The following is a 19403-nucleotide window of genomic DNA, read 5'->3' as shown; positions in this document are numbered from 1 at the left end:
AGAATTCTACTTGCATCTGCACTACTCTTGATACAAGACAGATTTATCATCTCACTCCGTCTGTTATTGAGGACAGACATCTACCTCAGCAAGCAGTATCAGTACACTGAGCCAAGGGTGAGATGCCTATAGCATAGTCTGTATTTCAGGTATAAGCTTGTTCAGGAATTTGATTTTCCTTAACTATTCTCCAGAGAATTTAGGGAAATCCCCACATGCACACACAGAATTCCTTACAGCTGCAGCTTCATGGGCACTAACATAGATGTCCCAGCCTTCCTCTTCCTCAGGGAATGAATTCAAATTGTGCCTAGGAAAACAATAGGTGATGTGAATGAAAATGAAATGCCCGAAGTGTTTGTTTATGGACTACTATGAGAACTGAAAATGTATGAGCTAGCATTCCTTATACCCACATTTCCCAAACGACTAAGGACGAACTGATAAAAGAAATGGGGTATTAAAATATGGAAGCCTGTTTATGTGAACTCGAATGTGTCCTGGGGCAAGCTTTAGAAACACAGCACTAGTTAAGTTGCAGTTGAACAGGATTCCTCTATAAAGCCGTCATTATTTCCTGTTGTCCCTTAACAGCGTACAGTTATTTCATGGGCAGGGGTAAAAGATTCCTGGTACCGCAGCAGCCCCTGTGATGGAATGAAGGCTAACACAGTGAGGACGGTTGACAACAGCATTGTTTAATATATAAGACTCTAATAGAGGGATTATAGAAACACATTTAATAGAGAATAGTGAACTTTAGTGTACTTACTGTGAAAATAGCACATTTATTTAGAGAGGGAGTTTATGTCCAAAGTTCTTATTGATGTTTTGAAATACATCCATTTCTGTCTCTTGCTGTAATTGTTACCAAGAAAAGGAAAAGTACCAACCATTTTCCTTGACTCCTTATCAAAAGTCTTCTGTTTTTTGATTGATATTTCTCAGAGTCATCTAGAATGTCACATTAGTAAAATATTCTAGAAAAACATGAGAGTTTTTGTATTGTGAAGTCTACATTTGCCTGCATTCGTGTCTTGTGCACATGGCTTGCCTCTCGATTCTCCAGGTCCCCTCCTCGTAGGTGCAGTGGCATATGGTGCATTCGTCGGTCTTCACCTCTCTGCCAGCTGGGATGACAGCAGTTTCTGCAAAGCAGTTTGGGCCTGAAATGCAGAAAAATGTTTCACACTATTGAGTGCATTAATGTATAAATTAGGTAGTTAGCACTGAAGAGTGTTTCATTTATCCTCTTATGAAGGACAGTTAGAAAAGCCTGAACTAGAAACACAAAGAACACTTTTTTTTTTCTGAAGTGAAACCAAAGTTACTTAAAATTTTAGGACAAAACATTATTATTTTCGTAGGTAGACTACTCCATTTGGTGGGGGCCTTTTCAGAAGTCACATCTATAATCATTAGATTTAACTAATGCTGTGAAATAATTACCCAAGAAGCTTCAGAAAACCAGGCTCACTCTTCACGGCAGTTGTCGGAGAGAGAAACAGGAAGCAATCATCCCACAACCTTCCCACATGTATTAAAACATCAGCTGTGTCACAGTGCCCAGGATTTCTGTCCCATTGCTGCAAGCCCTAACAACAGAGTTCTTTAAGTTATGGGGCCAAAGAAGTAAGTCCCTAGGTGATGATAATGCATATCTGGACACTACAGTTAGAGCAACACCCCCAGGAACTGTACAGGGATATATCTTCCACAGTCGTTAAGAACCAAGAATGACTGCAATTCTCGCTTGTAAAACCAAGTAAAAGCTTAGCACAAAGGTGTACCCTCTGTGCTTAAGTTTAGGTCTAAATTCAAGGGTATGAAAAATGAGCAGGAAAAATATTTCCAGTATGTGTTGAAACTAATGCTGTTATAAAAGATTACTTAATTGAGCCTCAGGGAAAAGGCTTTTAGGTCGGATCTATTCATCAATGGCACTTACCTTTCACCACTTGGGGACAACTAAGGGCAATAGCAAACTAGAAGGTGCCATACATTTTTCCAAAGAAGGGAAGCAACCAACTGTCCTACCCAGCTTGAAACATGTGATCCACAACAATGACTAGCATGTACCCTAAGGGAACAACAGTGGCAGACATACTTTGATGGTAACCCACAGCTCTCAACAAGAGGGAAATCATGCCTAGTACTGGAAACCTAGGGCTAGTGAAGCCGTGGACCTTGGAAGAGAACTTACAATGGCTGCTTTACTAACCCAGAATGATCCTTTACTGCATTCTAAATATTTGTCCTTATGCTCACAGATGAGTGTAGTCTTTATCTCCCATCAAGGAGACTTCTCTTTGCAATAGATGGAGATCATTACAGAAAAGCACAGTCAATCAAGATACAGAATTGTGGAACACATTACCAACTGCTAAATTTATGATACAACTTCTGCACCTATGGTTCAGAGGTCATTACAGAAGAGGGGACAGAGAGCTTGTAAAAGTCAGAGGACCAGGGAGTTTGCTGTGATACTATGCCTTTTATGAATGTCAGAAGCTGCATTCATGAAGCCTCACTAGTATGGCTGCTTAAACATGACATGTACACAGATGATACCAATAGACACACAAGGTGGAATGCTTAGGAGGCCTCAACTCTAGACAAAGAACAACAAGCAGCTAAGAAATAATGAGAGCAAAAGTGAAATCATCGCCCCAGGGAAGAGCGTACCATTTAGTGACAAAGGATCAACCCTGAAAATATAGACACATACAGGTAACATTATACAGGAATCAGCAGATTGCATTTATATATCTAGGAACACACATGTAACAACAGTTTTTTAGAGGCCATGGATTTGAAAGACTAAAGGGGCAGTACGAGTTTGAAGGAAGCTTCAGCAATTACCCCCTTGGGATGATGGTATAGAGGAGATCTGGCTGGACTGGGGGTGGGTAGGCATGAGTAGTTGAGGGGTTGGGTTGTGGAGTGGGTGGAGGGGAAAAGCGCTGAGAGAGATGACTGGAAAGGTAGGTTTTACAGAGGGGTAGAATCCCGATACAAGGGAAACTCCCATGAGTCTACAGGATGGCAGCAGCTGATGCATAGCCTGAACTGGACATCTCTGGTGTTTGGATTGGTGACTACCCGACTTGACATCGGAGAGCCCTCATCCAGTGAACGATGGAGGCAGATTCAGAGACCCAAAGTCAGACATTGGGTTGAGTTTGTGCAGTCCTGCTGAGGAGAGGAAGGGGGGATTGTACGAGTCAGGGGATTCAGGGAAATAGCTAGAAAATCCGCAGTAATGGCTAGACTGGCTCAAAGGAACTCACAGAGTATGAACCAACAACCAAGTAACTAGCATGGGACCAATTTGGGCCCTTAGCATATATGTGACAGTTGTGTAGCTTGGGTTCTTTGTGGAACCCCTGTTAATGGGAGCAGGGTTGTCTCTATTCTGCATACTGGATTGCCTTGGCCAGTCTGAATACAGTGGAAGGTGTCTGGTCTTATGACAGCTTGATATGCCCCTTTCTGAGTGAATATGGAGGAGGGGTAGAGAAGTGGGAGGAGAGGAGGGAGGGGGAGATTACAGTCTGGATGTAAAATAAATAATTGAAGAAAACGTTGTAGATTCGGTTTTATTTTCTCTTTTTTTTTAGCTAATTAATTTTTCCCAGCCCAATCACATTTCCCCTCCCTTGTCTCCCCCAGTCCTTACCTCTAACCCACCCCTAATCCACTCCTCCTTTCTTTGCAGAAAGGGCAGCCTCCCATGTATATCAGCCAGCCATGGCAGATCAAATTGCAGTAAGACTAGGCATCTCCTCTCCTATTCAGGCTGCACTAGGCAACCCAGTAGGAGGAAAGGGTCCTAAAAGCAGGCAATAGAGTCAGGAACAGCTCCTGCTCCCACTGTTAGGAGTCCCACAAAAGACCAAGCTATGCAACTGTAATGTTTCTTCAGAGGGCCTAGGCCAGTCCCATGTACCTCAGTCAGTTGGTGATTCAGTCTCTGTGAGCCCCCATGAGCCCAAGTTAATTGATTCTGTTGGCTTTCTTGTGGCATCCTTGACCCCTCTGGCTCCCATAATCCTTCCTTCCCATTTTTCTATAGGATTCCCTGAGGTCTGCCTAATGTTTGACCCCATGTCTCTGCATCTGTTTCTGGGTGAAGCCTCTCTGATGACAATTTGGCTAGGCAACGATGTATGAGTATATCAGAATATCATTAGGAATCTTTCTTTTTCATTTTTCTTTTTGTCAGTCATGTTTGGTTCTGTCCTAGGTCTCTGAGCTGTCCAGCCTCTGGTTCCCAGGTTCCCTTTGATAGTATGGGTCTCAAACTGGATCAGTCATTGGCTCACCACTCCCGTAATTTCTGTGCTACCTTTGTCCTCACGTATCTTGTAGGAAGGGCACATTGTAGGTCAAAGGTTATGTGGTTGGGTTCAGGTTCCAGTCCCTTCACCGAAAGTCTTGCCTGGTTACAGGAGATGGCTAGTTCACGCTCTGTCTCTCACATTCCTAGGAGTCTTAGCTTATAGATCCTGAGAGTTTCCATTGAGCTCCGGTTTTGTCCTCCTGACAGCAAATAGTCATGGCTCAGATTGACATCTACTGACTTTCTGTTAAGAATATGCTTGTAGCCGGGCAGTGGTGGCGCACACCTTTAACCCCAGCACTCGGGAGGCAGAGGCAGGTGGATTTCTGTGATTTTGAGGCCAGCCTGGTCTACAAGAGCTAGTTTCAGGACATGAACCAAAAGCTATGGAGAAACCCTGTCTTGAAAAATCAAAAAAAAAAAAAGAATATGCATGTATAATCTTGCCCTAAACTTATTTTAAATCTAAGACTTTTCTGCATCCAGTAGCGTTGCTCAAATACCCTAGCCCTCTCTATATATAGCCTGCCCATGCCTCTTCTCCACTGTCAGATGAAACCCCAGTGTGGGATAGGGCTATGTGTGGACCTACATCAGAAAAGTGCCCCCCACCATCACAGTGCAACCCCCATGCCAGGTATACCATGAAGTTACTAATTTTTTCTTTCTGTTTATTATCTTTACAGAATAATCTGCTTTTTGTTCATCCTAATATCATAATACAATTGCTCAGAGTGCCTGTATCCTGAGAGAGTTACTCGGAGGACTCATCTTCAAAGTAATATGAGATTGCTGGCTAACACGTGGTCATAGACTAAATAACCTCTTCGTGCCATGGTGGCCTCATCCACCAAAGGGGATAATAATATGCTATGGAGTCTTGTTATGTGCTGTATACTCCTCTTAGTTATTCTGAAAATGTCCTTGCCTGAATTGCTTTTTCTGCACAGTCCTAAGAAGCCTAGTCCTTCTTAGGCTCTTATGATTAATAGTTTACCTTCTTATGTTTATGTCACTCAGAGATTTTAGATTTTTATTTGTTAATGTTTTTCTCAATTCAGTGAAATTGTATTCTTTGTAATGGTCAAAATTTGGCTGGTGGTATCAAGAACCTCAAGCTGCTTTTAAAAAGTCATTTCTCATTTATCTTCCTATTGTACAACTTTTTAAAGAAGAGTAAGGAAATTATTTCTTTGTTTTCTTTCACAAAAAGTATGGTTTTCTTTTAATTTTACTTAAAGTCTTATCTGAGCTGTTGAGCCCATATCAGAACATGGGAACTGTCTTGTTCTTCCTGGTCCCAGTGGGGGCATTCCTCACTGTGTGTTCAATACCTACTCTGCTAATAGACACTTTGAAATTGGTCCCCAGAAAATATGCAGTGTGTCTGCACTTGGGGTATGTTGTAATCTTATGATTCAAATGAAGAAAAAAGCATTTAAATTTTGGGAACTTATTAGTGAAAATAATATTCCTGGAAAAAAAGAAAAAGCTAACTATAGTACCAACAGTTTATGAAAATAATTAAGAATATGCAATCCTAAAGGAAGGAAGCACTGTTTATATTATTTCATGTAGGAAAGTTTTTCTTTTATACAATTGTAACTAGAATATTACATCATTTGTCTCCCTTTCATTGCTAAATTAATTGCTAAGAAAAGTACTGGCTCAGGGCTTCCTGGAGGCTCAACTTCTGGGTGCAGAATCGACAGGCTTTTAGAGTACCAGACATCCATCTCTCATGGCTGCAATAACAAGTAATTCTTCTTGCTCAGAACTCAGTGGTGATATACTTTATTAACTTCTGAGAGGCATTTCATATTGACCAGTTTCTTTATCCTGTTTTGTTAGAGGATTTCTCAGACCACATGTGTCAGGCAGCCTCAGGGGTGTGTGCTTGTATTATGCCATGTCACTGAAGCAGTGTAGATGCAGAGTGTAGTTCAGATATACTGCATCAGTGTAGACTGCTCTGGCTTGGAAGTGACTTGAGCATGTCCCCAGAGGGCATTAGGAAAAAAATGGTTTCTGATGTGGTAACAGTAGGCAGAACTTAACGGGAAATGCCTGCATCGCTTGGGAGTGCGTCCTTGGAAGAAATTAAGGTTGTTATGGTTGGCACTTCAGTCTTCCCAATCCAGAAAGCAAGACCTGAGCAGCTTTTCCAGCTTCATATCTGATGATTTGGTACTTCCTCATGTACACTGCTGACAGCATTGCTTTCCATCATGAGGTGCTTACCAAGGGCCACAAAGCCAGTATGCTCTCCTTGGACTTCCATGAGTACTTGGTTGTATTAATGAAAAATCAGTTAAGACACAGACCCTTAAAGAATATATGAGACTGGCTTTTTTTTAATTTGTTTTTTTTTTATTTTTGAGATAGGGTTTCTCCGTAGCTTTTGGTTCCTTTTTATTTATTTATTTATTATATATACAATATTCTGTCCGCGTGCATGTCTGCAGCCAGAAGAGGACACCAGACCTCTCTACAGATGGTTGTGAGTCACCATGTGGCCGCCGGGAATTGAACTCAGGACCCTTGGAAGAACAGGCAATGCTCTCAACCACTGAGCCATCTCCCCAGCCCCTGAGACTGGCTTTTTACATGCAAAATAACTTAGAATAGAGGATTATTTTTATTATTGTTTTTTAAAGGTAACTTTTACTTAGAATTGTATGCCATGTTGCTGTGTTTTCTTGCTTCAGATATTTGATTTATGACACATAAATTAAGAGCTACTATTCTTGTAGTTTATAAACCATTTTGGATCAGAATGTTATAAAAGTTTTAGTGAATTATATCAGTTTTACTAAAATTTAAATTTAATAACAGGTTCCAATTATTGAAATTTTCCATAGTTTTTATATTTCAAGAAGCAATGTATAAAATCACCAAGTTTTTTGTTGTAGAATATGTGTACACTGTATGGAGATGTATTTCTGTGATTGTTGTTATAGAAAGCTGAATGATCAATAGCTAAGAAGAGGTTAGTTGGGAATTCTGGTGACAGAGAGAACTCTGGGGAGAAGAGAGGTAGAGAAGCCAGCCAGACAAGGAATGATTTGAACACACAGAGAGGGATAAAGGTAAAAGCCATGTGGTAGAACATAGATGAGTAAAAATATGGGTTAATTTAAGTTATAAGAGCTAGTTAGGGACAAGCTTAAGCTATAGGCTGAGCTTTCATAATAAGAAGTCTCCATGCAATTATATTGGGGGCTGGCTGTTGGTACAGAGAAAAACTCATTACTCATGGCTTCCCATGTGTAGGCTCGAATATCCAAACAAAGCATCTGAGAAAGCTAAGACAAGTTCTGGACATGGAGCTAGATACGGATTTCCAATCCTGCAGTCTCTCAGGTGGGCTCTTGTCCACTACCTTTGGGCTTGAGCCAGCCACCAATGCCATGTGCTAAGCTGAGCTATTACTGACATGGCATTTTAAGATTTGCCTCACATGGTCCAAACACCTGCAGGCAGTTAGTAAAGCCAGGTCCAGACACACTTTAAAAAGGTACAGTATATTTAAAAATGTGCTTAACTGCTGAAGAAAGAAAAAAATGGGTATAGACAGTCAAAAAATAGTTTAAAAATAATAATGCCTTTTAAGAAAGGGTAAAGTAATATAAAAAGTAAGCTACATAAAGATGGGAAATACACAGGGTGCCTGGATTCTGTATGGTACTTTGCTGACTTTGAATTTTTAAATGCTAATGTACAAAAAACAACTGCTTCTGAGAGACATTGGATTATGGAAACTACTATATTAAACTAAACTATATATTTTAAGAATGTTTTAACTTTAAAATGGAAGTCGGAAAAGATGTATTGCAAGAGAAGTTTTCCACAGGAAGCAAAAGTTAATGAAGATCAGATTTGATTGGAGGAGACCTCCTAAAAAAATCTTGGCTAAAGACATTTAAAAAAAAAAGAAACCAAGAAAGACTACATGACAGGTGACATATATGCTGAACCCTTTACATGGGAATAGCTATGAGACAGGATGAAACGTGATAAATCTTGTTGGCTACAGTCCTCTTGACTTACTATTACATGCCATCCTTTCCTAGAGAACTGGTTATACAGTAGAAATGGATGTGTAAAGTTGACATGTGCCTTTTACCTGCTTAACCATATACTAAATGTCACTTTTAACTGACTTGTGCACACCAATGAAGACACGTAGCTCAGGTAATCCAGCCTCTCAGAATGCCTTTGTAGCAGTTTCCTCAAAATTCTGAATCCATAACAACTTTAAAGCTGCTAGCTGAGATAGTCCAGCCTTACAGATTATCCAGCCAGGTAAACTCTACACTTTGCCATCACACAGAGGCTAAACAAAAAATAATATAGCAAAAGCCATGTGGTAGAATGCTGATTAATAAAAATATGGGTTAATTCAAATGATAAGAGCTAGTTAGAAACAAGCCTAACCTTTAGGTTGATGTTTCATAATTAATATGAAGTCTTTATGTCATTATTTTGGAGCTGGCTGGCAGGATAGAGAAAGACTCATTACAGTTTTTATATTTCAGATGGTTCTCTCTGAACATTTGTGTCTGCAAATGTATATATATTATATTTTCTTTATTAAGCATAGTAATTAAAGCCTTCTGATTTTGTATTTTTTATCAAGTGTAGTAATACAAATCTTCAGACTTTTGTATTTGTAGGTTTAAATCAAACCAAACAGTTGTAAGTAGAGGAGAGAGCCATGACACTTCACTCATTATTCCATAACAGTTGTTTTATGTGTAATTTTAGAGCAATATGAAAAGGGTAGCTGCCATGGCATGATGTGTACATAGATCTCTGTTAGTTTTTTTCACTTCTGGGGTTTTGTATAGTTAGTACCACCATTACCTCAGTTCAACTCCCTAGGGTCCCTCACTCCACCATCATCCTAAATTCATGTCCTCTTTTTATGAATAACCATATGAGCTCTATTAATGTTGCCTGTTGTAATGTGAGAAGTAGGCTGCTTCCCGCCACCCGGCTAGCTTTACCCGAAATAATTACACGGAAACTGTATTCTTTTAAACACTGCCTGGCCCATTAGTTTTAGCCTCTTATTGGCTAGCTCTTACATATTGATCTAACCCATTTCTAATAATCTGTGTAGCCCACAAGGTGGCTTACCAAGGAAGATCTTAACCAGCAGCTGTCCGGAGTGGGAGAATCATGGTGACTCCAGCTGACTCAGCTTCTTTCTCCCAGCATTCTGTTCTGCTTACTCTGCTTACCTAATTTTCTGTTCTATTAAAGGGCCAAGGCAGTTTCTTTATTTAACCAATGAAATCAACACAAAACAGAAAACTCCCACATCAGTTGCCCATATGTGATGGGTGTGGTGTCATATACTGAGGCACGGGCAACATCCCCCCAAGAAGGGTGATGTTTTCTCTTTCATCAACCATTAACTGCTAATACCACCAAAAGTGGGGGTCTCTTGGTGGTCTCCTATTCATGCCAGAAGTTTAACTAGTTGGAGCTTATACAGTACTGGTGTCATTAACCACAGCTCCTGTGAACTAATGTGCAGAAGCTATGGAAAGCTCAGAAATGTGCATTTCATATCTGTCCTCTTTATCTGTCATTCTTTACTCCCACTATTCTATGATGTTTGCTAAGTCTTTGAAGATGGGAGAGGTTAATAGAAATGATTATAAGTGAGCATTCAGGATTTTTTATACTTGGTGCTTTGGTCTTATATGTGTCCCAGTATTAAATATGATCCACTAATGAAACATTAAATCTGTGACTAAAGTTGAAAGCAACCCAAACATATGGGTACAGACATAAATATTTGGAAGACAGTTTAACAGCTTGTTCACTTAACATAACATCAAGTTCTCCCTAAGATCAGCCTATAGTTGTGGACTTGTGATTAGGTTTACAATATAAATACCATCTGTGGAGCAGAACATCATCTCATCTCCAATCATAAAGTAATTGGTTATCTCTATAACCACAGGCAAACATAGTACCAGTGGGCAAATCTTGCCAGGCAGGTCGGTGTTGTATGTAGCTTGCACATTTCACACTGATTGAGACCACTGATGACTTTCCTTCCTTCAAAGCCTGTACAACACCTTCTCATACTGTTAAGCAAGCCAGAAGGGACAGAGTTTCCTGGTCAATGAAGTTCCATGGGTGAACAGACCTACTCCCAAATGACATGGGCTACTAGATGAAAATCTCAAGTGTTACCCACAGGTTACCTCCTTACAAGTTACCGGTGAGTTGAGTCCTCAGCAACAACCAAAACAAAAGCGATTTCCACTGCTCTTGATTGTCCACCATAACTAGATGCTACTGAGAAAGACACCACTTATCTTGTATGCAAGATGTAGATAATAGTTTTCTACAGGAACATCAAATTTTACATTCCACCAGAGCCCTGTTTATTTGCATCCTTAGGAGCCTTTAGCTTTGTCCCATGTGTTATCTTAAATCATTCTGAAAGAGAATAGTGCACTCCCAAATTTGAATTTTTGTTTCTTTAATGACTGGTAATGGCCTTCATCTATTTTCTTTTAATCCATTTTGATGTTCTATTTGTAAGAAAACACCTTGTTTGAAGGCTGTTTTGTCATTTTGGTAAACTATCACCTATCACCATTATAGACTATTTCAGTAAATGTACATTGCAAACTTTATGGTAACTAATGAAAAATGCTAAGAATAGGGAGAGTAAGATATGTACTATGGAGCCATAAAATGATCAAGTGAAATCACAACATACAGAAAAGAACTAGAGACAAAAACAGAAACAAAGAACAAAACAACAGATAGAAAAGAGTAGCAAATGTCACAGATATAAATAAATATGTAAAATAATAGAAATTAGCCCAGTGAGTGTTCAATAAGCTTAATATATCAAGAAAGCACAAGAAATATATGAATCTCTTATTATACTTGTAGCAAACATGAAACCAGTGAGGACAGAGGGACCGACCAGAAGAGTATCAGCCATCCACTGGGTATTGCTGCCTTCTGTTCCCATCATTCATCAGCAAGATAATACACCTTTTTCCCTCAAAAACATTTAGAATATTTACTAAGTTAAACCAAGTTATAGACCAAGTAACACTGATGTTAGAGTCCCCCCTCTATGCTATGAATATGTTTTATTCCCATTGGTTGATAAAGAAGCTGCTTTTGGCCAATCGCTTAACAGAATATAGCCAGGCTGGAAAAGATACATAGAGAGAGTAGACAGAGTCAAAGAGCTTCTGTGTAGCCGCCGAAGGAGAAAGATGCCTGCCCTAGAACCTTACTGGTAAACCATGAGCCTCATGATAAAGTATAAGATAATAGGAATGGGTTAATTTAAGATATAAGAGCTAGCTAGAAATATGCTTAATCTATTGATCAAACAGTATTGTAATTAATATAGTTTATATAGTTTCTGTGTGATTATTTCATGTCTGGGCAGCTGGGAACTGAATGAGCAGTCTCAAACTACACAACATACTTTAGAAAGTTGAAGAAATTTAGAAAATCATACTGTAAGTGCAGTTAGGTCACATTGGAATTAAATTAGCTGTCATTAATGGAAAACAACAGAAAAACACCAAATACTTGGAGATTATGAAGCATACAATAAGAATAGTTTATCTGAGCTAATAGGAGCTCAGCAACTCCAGCCGGACTGGGAAGGAACAAGCATAGAGCCAAACTAGTCCCTCTGAATGTGGTTGACAGTTGAATTTGTGGGGCAGATTGAGAGGCCACTGGTAGTGGCACCATGATTTATCCCTACTGCATGTACTGGCCTTTTGGGGTCCTATTCTCTTTGGATGTATACCTTGCTCAGCCTATATGTAGTAGGGCAGGCCTTGGACCTTCCCCAAAGCAATCCTCTCTGAGGATTGGATGGGAGTGAGGGGGAGAGTGTGTGGAGGGAATGGGAGGAGGGGAAGGAGTGGGAACTTGGATTGGTATTTTTTTAAAACCTAATAATTTAAAAAAAAAACAGGGTGCTAGATAAAATACAAAGAGAAATTTAATAATACTTTAACTTAAGAAACAATGAAAACACTTAAAACCTGCAAGATAGCAAAGTCCAGAAGGGAATTTACAGATTTAAATACACTTAAAAAGAATTTTAAATAAATTAAGTTTCTACCTTAGAACACTGGAAAAGGTGGAGACAGGTAAACCAAAATCAGCAGAAAAAAATGAGTCTTCCAAAATGTGATACTGAAACCTTTGGCTATGCAGGATCAGAAGACTCCATCTAAATGGCGCACTTTACACAAAAACTCCTTTAAAGGGATAACATACCTGGATGTAAATAAAATCGTAACATTTTCATAAAATAGCAGGTTAAAGTTGTCAAAACACAAAATTCTTGGTGAGTTTTTGAATGAACATTAGCATGCATGAGCAAAATGCACATGGCAGTACCTGCCACCCAGCAAATGAAGCACCAAGAGGGCAGAGACAGGAGGCTCATGAATGTGAGGACTGCCTGAGATATATGAAAGAGAAAATTGTTGCATTGTATTTCATTCAAATATAAATTATTATTCTGTAAAAGTGACAAAAATAGCACAAGCTATAAAATGGAAGAAAACATGTTTTTTTGTCTGGTAAAGGAAAAATGCCTAGAAATGTAGAATAGCCAGAAGTGGTGGATTACTCCAACAAAATAGCTTTTTCCAGACATAATAGGAGTCTCTGTGGGCTCCCCCACCATGACTCCCTGGCTCACACAATCCCTCCTCTCTTTTTTTTAAGACTCCTTGGAGCTCAGCACAGTGCTTGGCTATGCATCTCTGCATCTGCTTCCATCAGTTACTAGATGGAGTATCTCTGATGACAGTTAGGGTAGTCACCAGTCTGATTACAGGGGAAGGCCAGTTCAGGCGCCCTGTCCACTATTGCTAGGAGTCTAAGCTGGCTGATGTACACAAGAACTCCCAGGTATTATGACAATGTGAGGAAGGCCAGCACATGTTCAAACCAGACAACATCCCAGCAAGGAGAAAGGAAAGTGGACACAAAATCTTGCCCTAACCCAGAAGGTATTTGTAATTGATACCTGCTGGGAAAGGAAAAGACTTTTCTTCAAGATAATGACTCTATGCCATCTATCACATCCATAAGGTAGGCCACTCAGGAATAGTTAGGCAGCACATAATAAACTGCTTGTTTGTTTCTTTTCCTCTGTATGTGTGCCCGTGTGTACATGCACACATATGCTTTTGGTGTTTAATTTTAATTAAAATATAAATACATTACTTCTACCCGTTTCTTTCCCTTCATCTTCTGCCTCCCATACCCTTCTCTCTAACTCTCTCATGGTCATCACCCCAGTTTCAAATTGATAACCTCTTTATTTTTGAATATTGTTATGCATTATAAATATATAACCAAGTCTCTTTTTTGTTGTTTGTGTGTATATTGTTTATGTTCTGACTATTTTGTAACGGATAACCAATTAGATTGCTCATTCACGAGAAAAGCTGATTTCCCTTCTCTCAGCAGTCATTGGTGTCTGTAGTTCTCTGTCTAAGGATGGAACCCATAAGATTTCCTCCCTTCCATGTTAGCATGTCTATTGACATTGTCATCGCTCAGGTCTTGTTTAGGCAGCCATTTGGAAGACAAATGGTTTCACAGCAGACTTCCTGGTACTCTTGCTTTTGCAATCTTTCTGCTCCTCTTCAAAGATATTCCCTGAGTCATAGATTTAGAAGCTGTGCTGTAGGCATGCTCACTGGGGCAGACCTAACCAGGATCTGTTAGTCTCTGTATTATGCCACTTGGGCTGGCATTGTTCCCTACAAGAAACATAGACAAACAAAAATCTCAGTATCAAATGGTTGGTTGTGGTAATTATAGTGACCACGAAAGCCATACAAACTCTTATTGTAGCCCTTAGTTGCCTCCCAGATGGTGGAGGGTGGGGGTTAGTGCTGAACATAACAAACACTTAAAACACTGGATTCAGATATCAAGATGGACCTTGCTTCATGCTTCTATAGTACCAGTAACCATGATTTCAAGAGATGGCGGCTCAGTTAAACAGTCCTTCCCAGCAGTGACATCTATCAACCACAACAATGACCAGCATGGCAAGATATCCAAAAAATTTCAATCATGGAATTCATATGTTTGTGGTAAACAACAGGTATCTAATTGAACTTAAGGCTCACTTTAAGTCAGTTGGGAGGGAAACTGTGTGGTACTAAAACCTAACCAAATATTAGGTCTAGTGAGGTAGGTCATAGATCTTAGAAGAGAACCTACTCCTTCCTCTTTGCTAGACCAGCATAATTCCTAACAATATCTAAATATTTCCTTATGCATATTAGTATTGCTATCACCCCTTCATCAAAAAGCTTCCCTTATAGTAAATGGAGGCCAACACTGAAAACCACAATAGGACATGAAGACACACCAATGGACTGTGAGGAGCTCAGGTCCAGTTATTTATTTTTAAGAAAGAGAAAATATGAACTGAGGTGGTAGGGATGGGGGATATGGAAAGAGTTTTAGAAGGGGAAAGAATATGACCAAAGCATATTGTCTGAAAAAATTTAAAAATAAAATTTAAATAACAAAGAGTACATTAAAGATAGTAAAAGAGAAATATAAAGTAAGTCAGTAAAGAAGGCTGACTCATTAGAGCACTAGTCAAAGGGAAGCAGAGTTGTCTCTCATGTTTTTTTTAAATTTATTTATTTATTAAAGATTTCTGTCTTTTCCCCACTACCGCCTCCCATTTCCCTCCCCCTCCCCCAATCAAGTCCCCCTCCCTCGTCAGCTCGAAGAGCAATCAGGGTTCCCTGGCCTGTGGGAAGTCCAAGGACCGCCCACCTCCATCCAGGTCTAGTAAGGTGAGCATCCAAACTGCCTAGGCTCCCACAAAGCCAGTACGTGCAGTAGGATCAAAAACCCATTGCTATTGTTCTTGAGTTCTCAGTAGTCTTCATTGTCTACTATGTTCAGCGAGTCTGGTTTTATCCCAGTTTTTAACAAAGCAGACCTTTAGAATTCTGGGGAAATTATCACTCATAATCACCTGATGGAAAAATATAAATGAATTAACAATATTGTTGTCTGTAATTGGACTGTGGTACTATAGTCACTTAATGGAAAATGAATACCCATGTATTTAGCTGCATTCATAGGGAGGAAAATGGAAAGAATAACTGTAATCCTAATTATTTAATATATAATAGATAATCTTCTTAATCATTTATTTGCTCTGCAATAGGCAAAACAACTTCATAACTATGGAAAGTACATTCAAGAACTATAAGTATTAATTGTGTCATATGGGTAATAAGTACTGATTAATTATGTTGTTATTATTGACTTGGCCTAGATAACTGATGATGGCTAATTCAAATATGATTCTGTCCTATGGCAGTAATGCTTTCCTTCCTCAGGGATAGTTGATAAACAAACCTTCAGTAATTGAACTTTTCCTGTGCTGGTCTGACTTCAGGATGGAGGCTCGATGGTTGTGGAGGTTGTTTATAACGTCTGGACTGCACTCACAGATATGCTGATCTTAACTGATGCACAGTGATATGACCTACATGCTAGTCTTACTCAGAATCATGTGCAGATACTAAATGATAGTGTGACAGTATTGGAGCAGGACCATGTCAGAACAGGGTTGGATTATGAATGCCCTCAGGACTGGGCATATCTTACAGAAGGGATTCACAGAGCTGTTGTGCCTCTGCTCCTACCACTCCTACCATGAGAAAGTACCATTCTGGTACAGGTATCTACAAGGTACAAGGAACTGGACAGCAACTTTTTCTTGGACTTTTATGCCTACAGAACTGTAAGAAAACATGCTCTGTTGTTTCTAAATCATTCAGTCTGTAGCATCTTACATTATTTGTTTTTATGTTTATTTATGCAACGTACATGTGTATGATGCTAGTGGAAGCCAGAAGAGAATCAGATATCCTGAAGCCATGTAGGTTCTAGGACTTGAACTTGGGTCTTCTGGGAGAGTAGCAAGTGCTCTTAATGATTGAACCATCTCTCCAGCTCTATAATGTTTTGTTATAGACACACAAACAGGCTAAGACACAGATATCAAGGATGGAAGGGCCCAGTAGCACTGTTAGCAGAACTCACTCTTGGGTGAGTGTTCTTTCTCCCTTTGTATCTACCAGTGTTTCTAGAATAGAGCTGGCATGGAGAGTCTGCTGTACCCTGGATCCCAGCACAGAGTAGGTCATGGTAGTGCTTCCTCTTGGCTTGTTCTAGCCTGATGATAAACTATACAGGGGCTCACAGATCCCAAATCAAGCTGGAACCTTGGGAGAAGATTGGAACTGAGGACTTTCCTGCTATCCCTGTCTCCAACAGCACTACCTTCCACAGTGATAGTCATCAGTACTCATCACAGGGCAGAATCCACAAGATCAATGCAGCCCCACCCCTGAGTCTAGTGCTTGGTGTTCAGTGTGTGTTTAAAACCTTTTTTGAAATCTTAGACTCAAATAATGAACTGCCATTCTGAACATCCTGCTAAAAACCACAAACCTGTTGATATGTATACCACTAGTATGTTTTAGATATTTACTATAATAATTCATGAAATAAGGCACATATATGGCCTGGTGTGATAGCAGATGTCTTAAATCTCTGCAGTCAGGAGGCAGAGACAGGTAGATCTCTGAGTTCAAGCCTGGCTTACAGAGTGAGTTTCAGTACAGCCAAGGCTACTTAGTGAGATTTTTTCAATATATTTTTATTATCATTAATTATTAAATTTTAAAAATTATATTACTTACCTCCTTTTCTCCCTCCAACACCTACTATGTTCCATACTCCTCCTTAATTTAATGGCCTTCATTATTATGTTATATATTATACACATACATACACAAATATATATACATACAACTTTCTGTGTACACACATGTGTATATGCACCTACTATATATACTTTTAGGTAAATATAGAATTATATAATTCCTTGAAGCCTTATAAAACATTCTTAATGTTATTTGTCCCTCCTTCCCCACTCTCCTGTTTTGACCTTCCTCCCCAATCCCCAATTAGGGCTTCCTTCTTCCAATTTTAGTGGTGAAAACATTCACATACTCAGTTCTTAGAAAATATACATAATATGTCTCACTCAAAAAATGAAGAGTGAAAAAATATATATTTTTCAATTTAAATATGTAAAAGAAATCATTTTTCAAACTTAAAATGTTATCTATTGAATAAACTGGATACAGACTTCATTAAACAAACTAAATGAGGTTTTTTTTTTACAAAAAGCCTACCTTTTCAGAGCCTTAGTCATGTTAATAAATACTGACACTCAGAGAAGCAAACTTGGAGTGTAGAGCACTTCCTAAACTTATCTGATCATGAAAGCCTGCATTCGTAAGTATATATTAGTATTTGGGGGACATGTGTATTTCACAAATGGGTCAATAAAGCACTTGTAACATATGTAACTGACTTCTTTGGCTTGTGAAGAGCTGAGAGACACACTAGGGCATGAGCAAGCTCATTTACTAACATAGACATAAGGGCTTTTATTGCCCAGGATAAAAACAGCAACATATGCATCAAGCTGCCACACAACTCCAGGGACCTGATATTACTAAGTTTGAAAATCTCTTTTATCCCCCATTCTGGCCTTATTTCCTATATAATTGAATAAGGTTCCAGTTTTTATTATTGCTAAGAACACTTAGAAGTTATGTAGCCCTCTGATGTGGACGTCTTGTCCCCAATACTGTGTTTGTGAGATTCAGTCTCTCTTTTGCACTTAGCTGCATTGATTTAGTTTTCATTCTTACATGTTCTGAATGAGTCCTTTATCTGGCACATTACTGCAGATAGAACTTTGAAATAAAGTCATGAAATCATTCTCTCAGATTAGTTCTTTCAACTGTTGCTTTACTTGTTTCAAAGCTATGCTCTGGATATATGATAATTTAGTAGAGTACCATCTTCCACTTTGAGTCTTGCATGTGTCATTAAAAGAAAAGAAACAACAAAGCAGAGCTTTCAGAGGAGCATAAATAAAACAAGTCAGAAAGTATAAACAATGAGGGGATATGAGGGGCCTCTGGTAAGCTGTGTTCTTATTCCAGTTGATGGAAAACATCCCTATGACTATGAGTCATTTTTAGTAAACACCTTGAATATTCAGGTATAACTATATTCCAATTTGGTTATTACTTAATATGTTATTTAATATGTTACATCCTTAATAGCCTACTACAGTGACATTCCACCTGGCCAATGACTGCTTTGTTGGCTCCAAGGTCAGTGGATGCAGCTTTCTTAGCTTGTCTATATCCTCAGTTTCCATGCCTGCTGCCAGACTGACATTGTTGGTGTGAAATGTGTCTGTGCAGAAGAATAGGAGGGTTGTACTACAGGAGTTGGCCAAAAAGTGGAAAACTGGCATCTCTCTGTCTAAGAACAAAGATCTACCCAATGGGGACATGATGGAAAGTGGTGGTCCCAAGATGGTCTTTAGGGTGGACAGCTGAGCAGATGCTAGTGACTGAAGTGAAACGATGGTACTGCAAAGTTGAGGACTGTGCTGAACAGTATTATCTATGTTGTTACTAAATTCCATACACTTCTGCCCACTCTGGTGGTCACAGTTGGTGTGGGAGGTCCTCCTCTCTATGTGTTGCTTTTATTGGTTAATTAATAAAGAAACTGGATTGGCCTATAGGTAGAACTTAGTTAGGTGGGGAAAACTAAGCTGAATGCTGGGAGAAAGGAGGTGGAGTCAGAGAGAAGCTATGGAGCCACCACCAGAGACAGATGCTGGACAGAACTTTACCCAGTAAGCCACAGCCACATGGCGATACACAGACTAATAGAAATGGGTTAAATTCAGATGTAAGAGTTAGCCAATAAGAAGCTAGAGCTGATAGGCCAAGCATTGATTTAATTAATACAGTATCTGTGCGGTTATTTGGGGTCTGAGGGAAATGTTTATAAATGCTGCTGAACTAATCCAACATAGATACTTTGAAAATGCCTTGACTTTGAAATTTGGATCTAAGGACATGATGCTTTGGAAAGGAGTTTCTTA

General features: G+C 39.3%; 1 protein-coding gene across 3 annotated transcripts in view; it reads right to left on the bottom strand.

The window, feature by feature from the left end:
- Positions 1–772: 772 nt before the first annotated feature.
- The window catches only part of Vwc2 (von Willebrand factor C domain containing 2), a 151686-nt gene continuing 133055 nt past the window's right edge, over positions 773–19403 (bottom strand). For all 3 annotated transcript variants that reach the window (XM_026785253.1, XM_026785252.1, XM_005359201.3), the window contains exon 4: positions 773–1166. In XM_026785253.1, coding sequence (XP_026641054.1) covers positions 1015–1166 — 152 coding nt within the window. In that variant the 3' untranslated portion in view covers positions 773–1014. The remainder of the gene's footprint in view (positions 1167–19403) is intronic.

This window comes from Microtus ochrogaster, linkage group LG1 (genome assembly GCF_000317375.1).
Source record: "Microtus ochrogaster isolate Prairie Vole_2 linkage group LG1, MicOch1.0, whole genome shotgun sequence".
Lineage (NCBI taxonomy): Eukaryota > Metazoa > Chordata > Mammalia > Rodentia > Cricetidae > Microtus > Microtus ochrogaster.
Note: the sequence above shows the minus strand (reverse complement) of the source record. Positions and strands in the feature narration are given on the sequence as shown.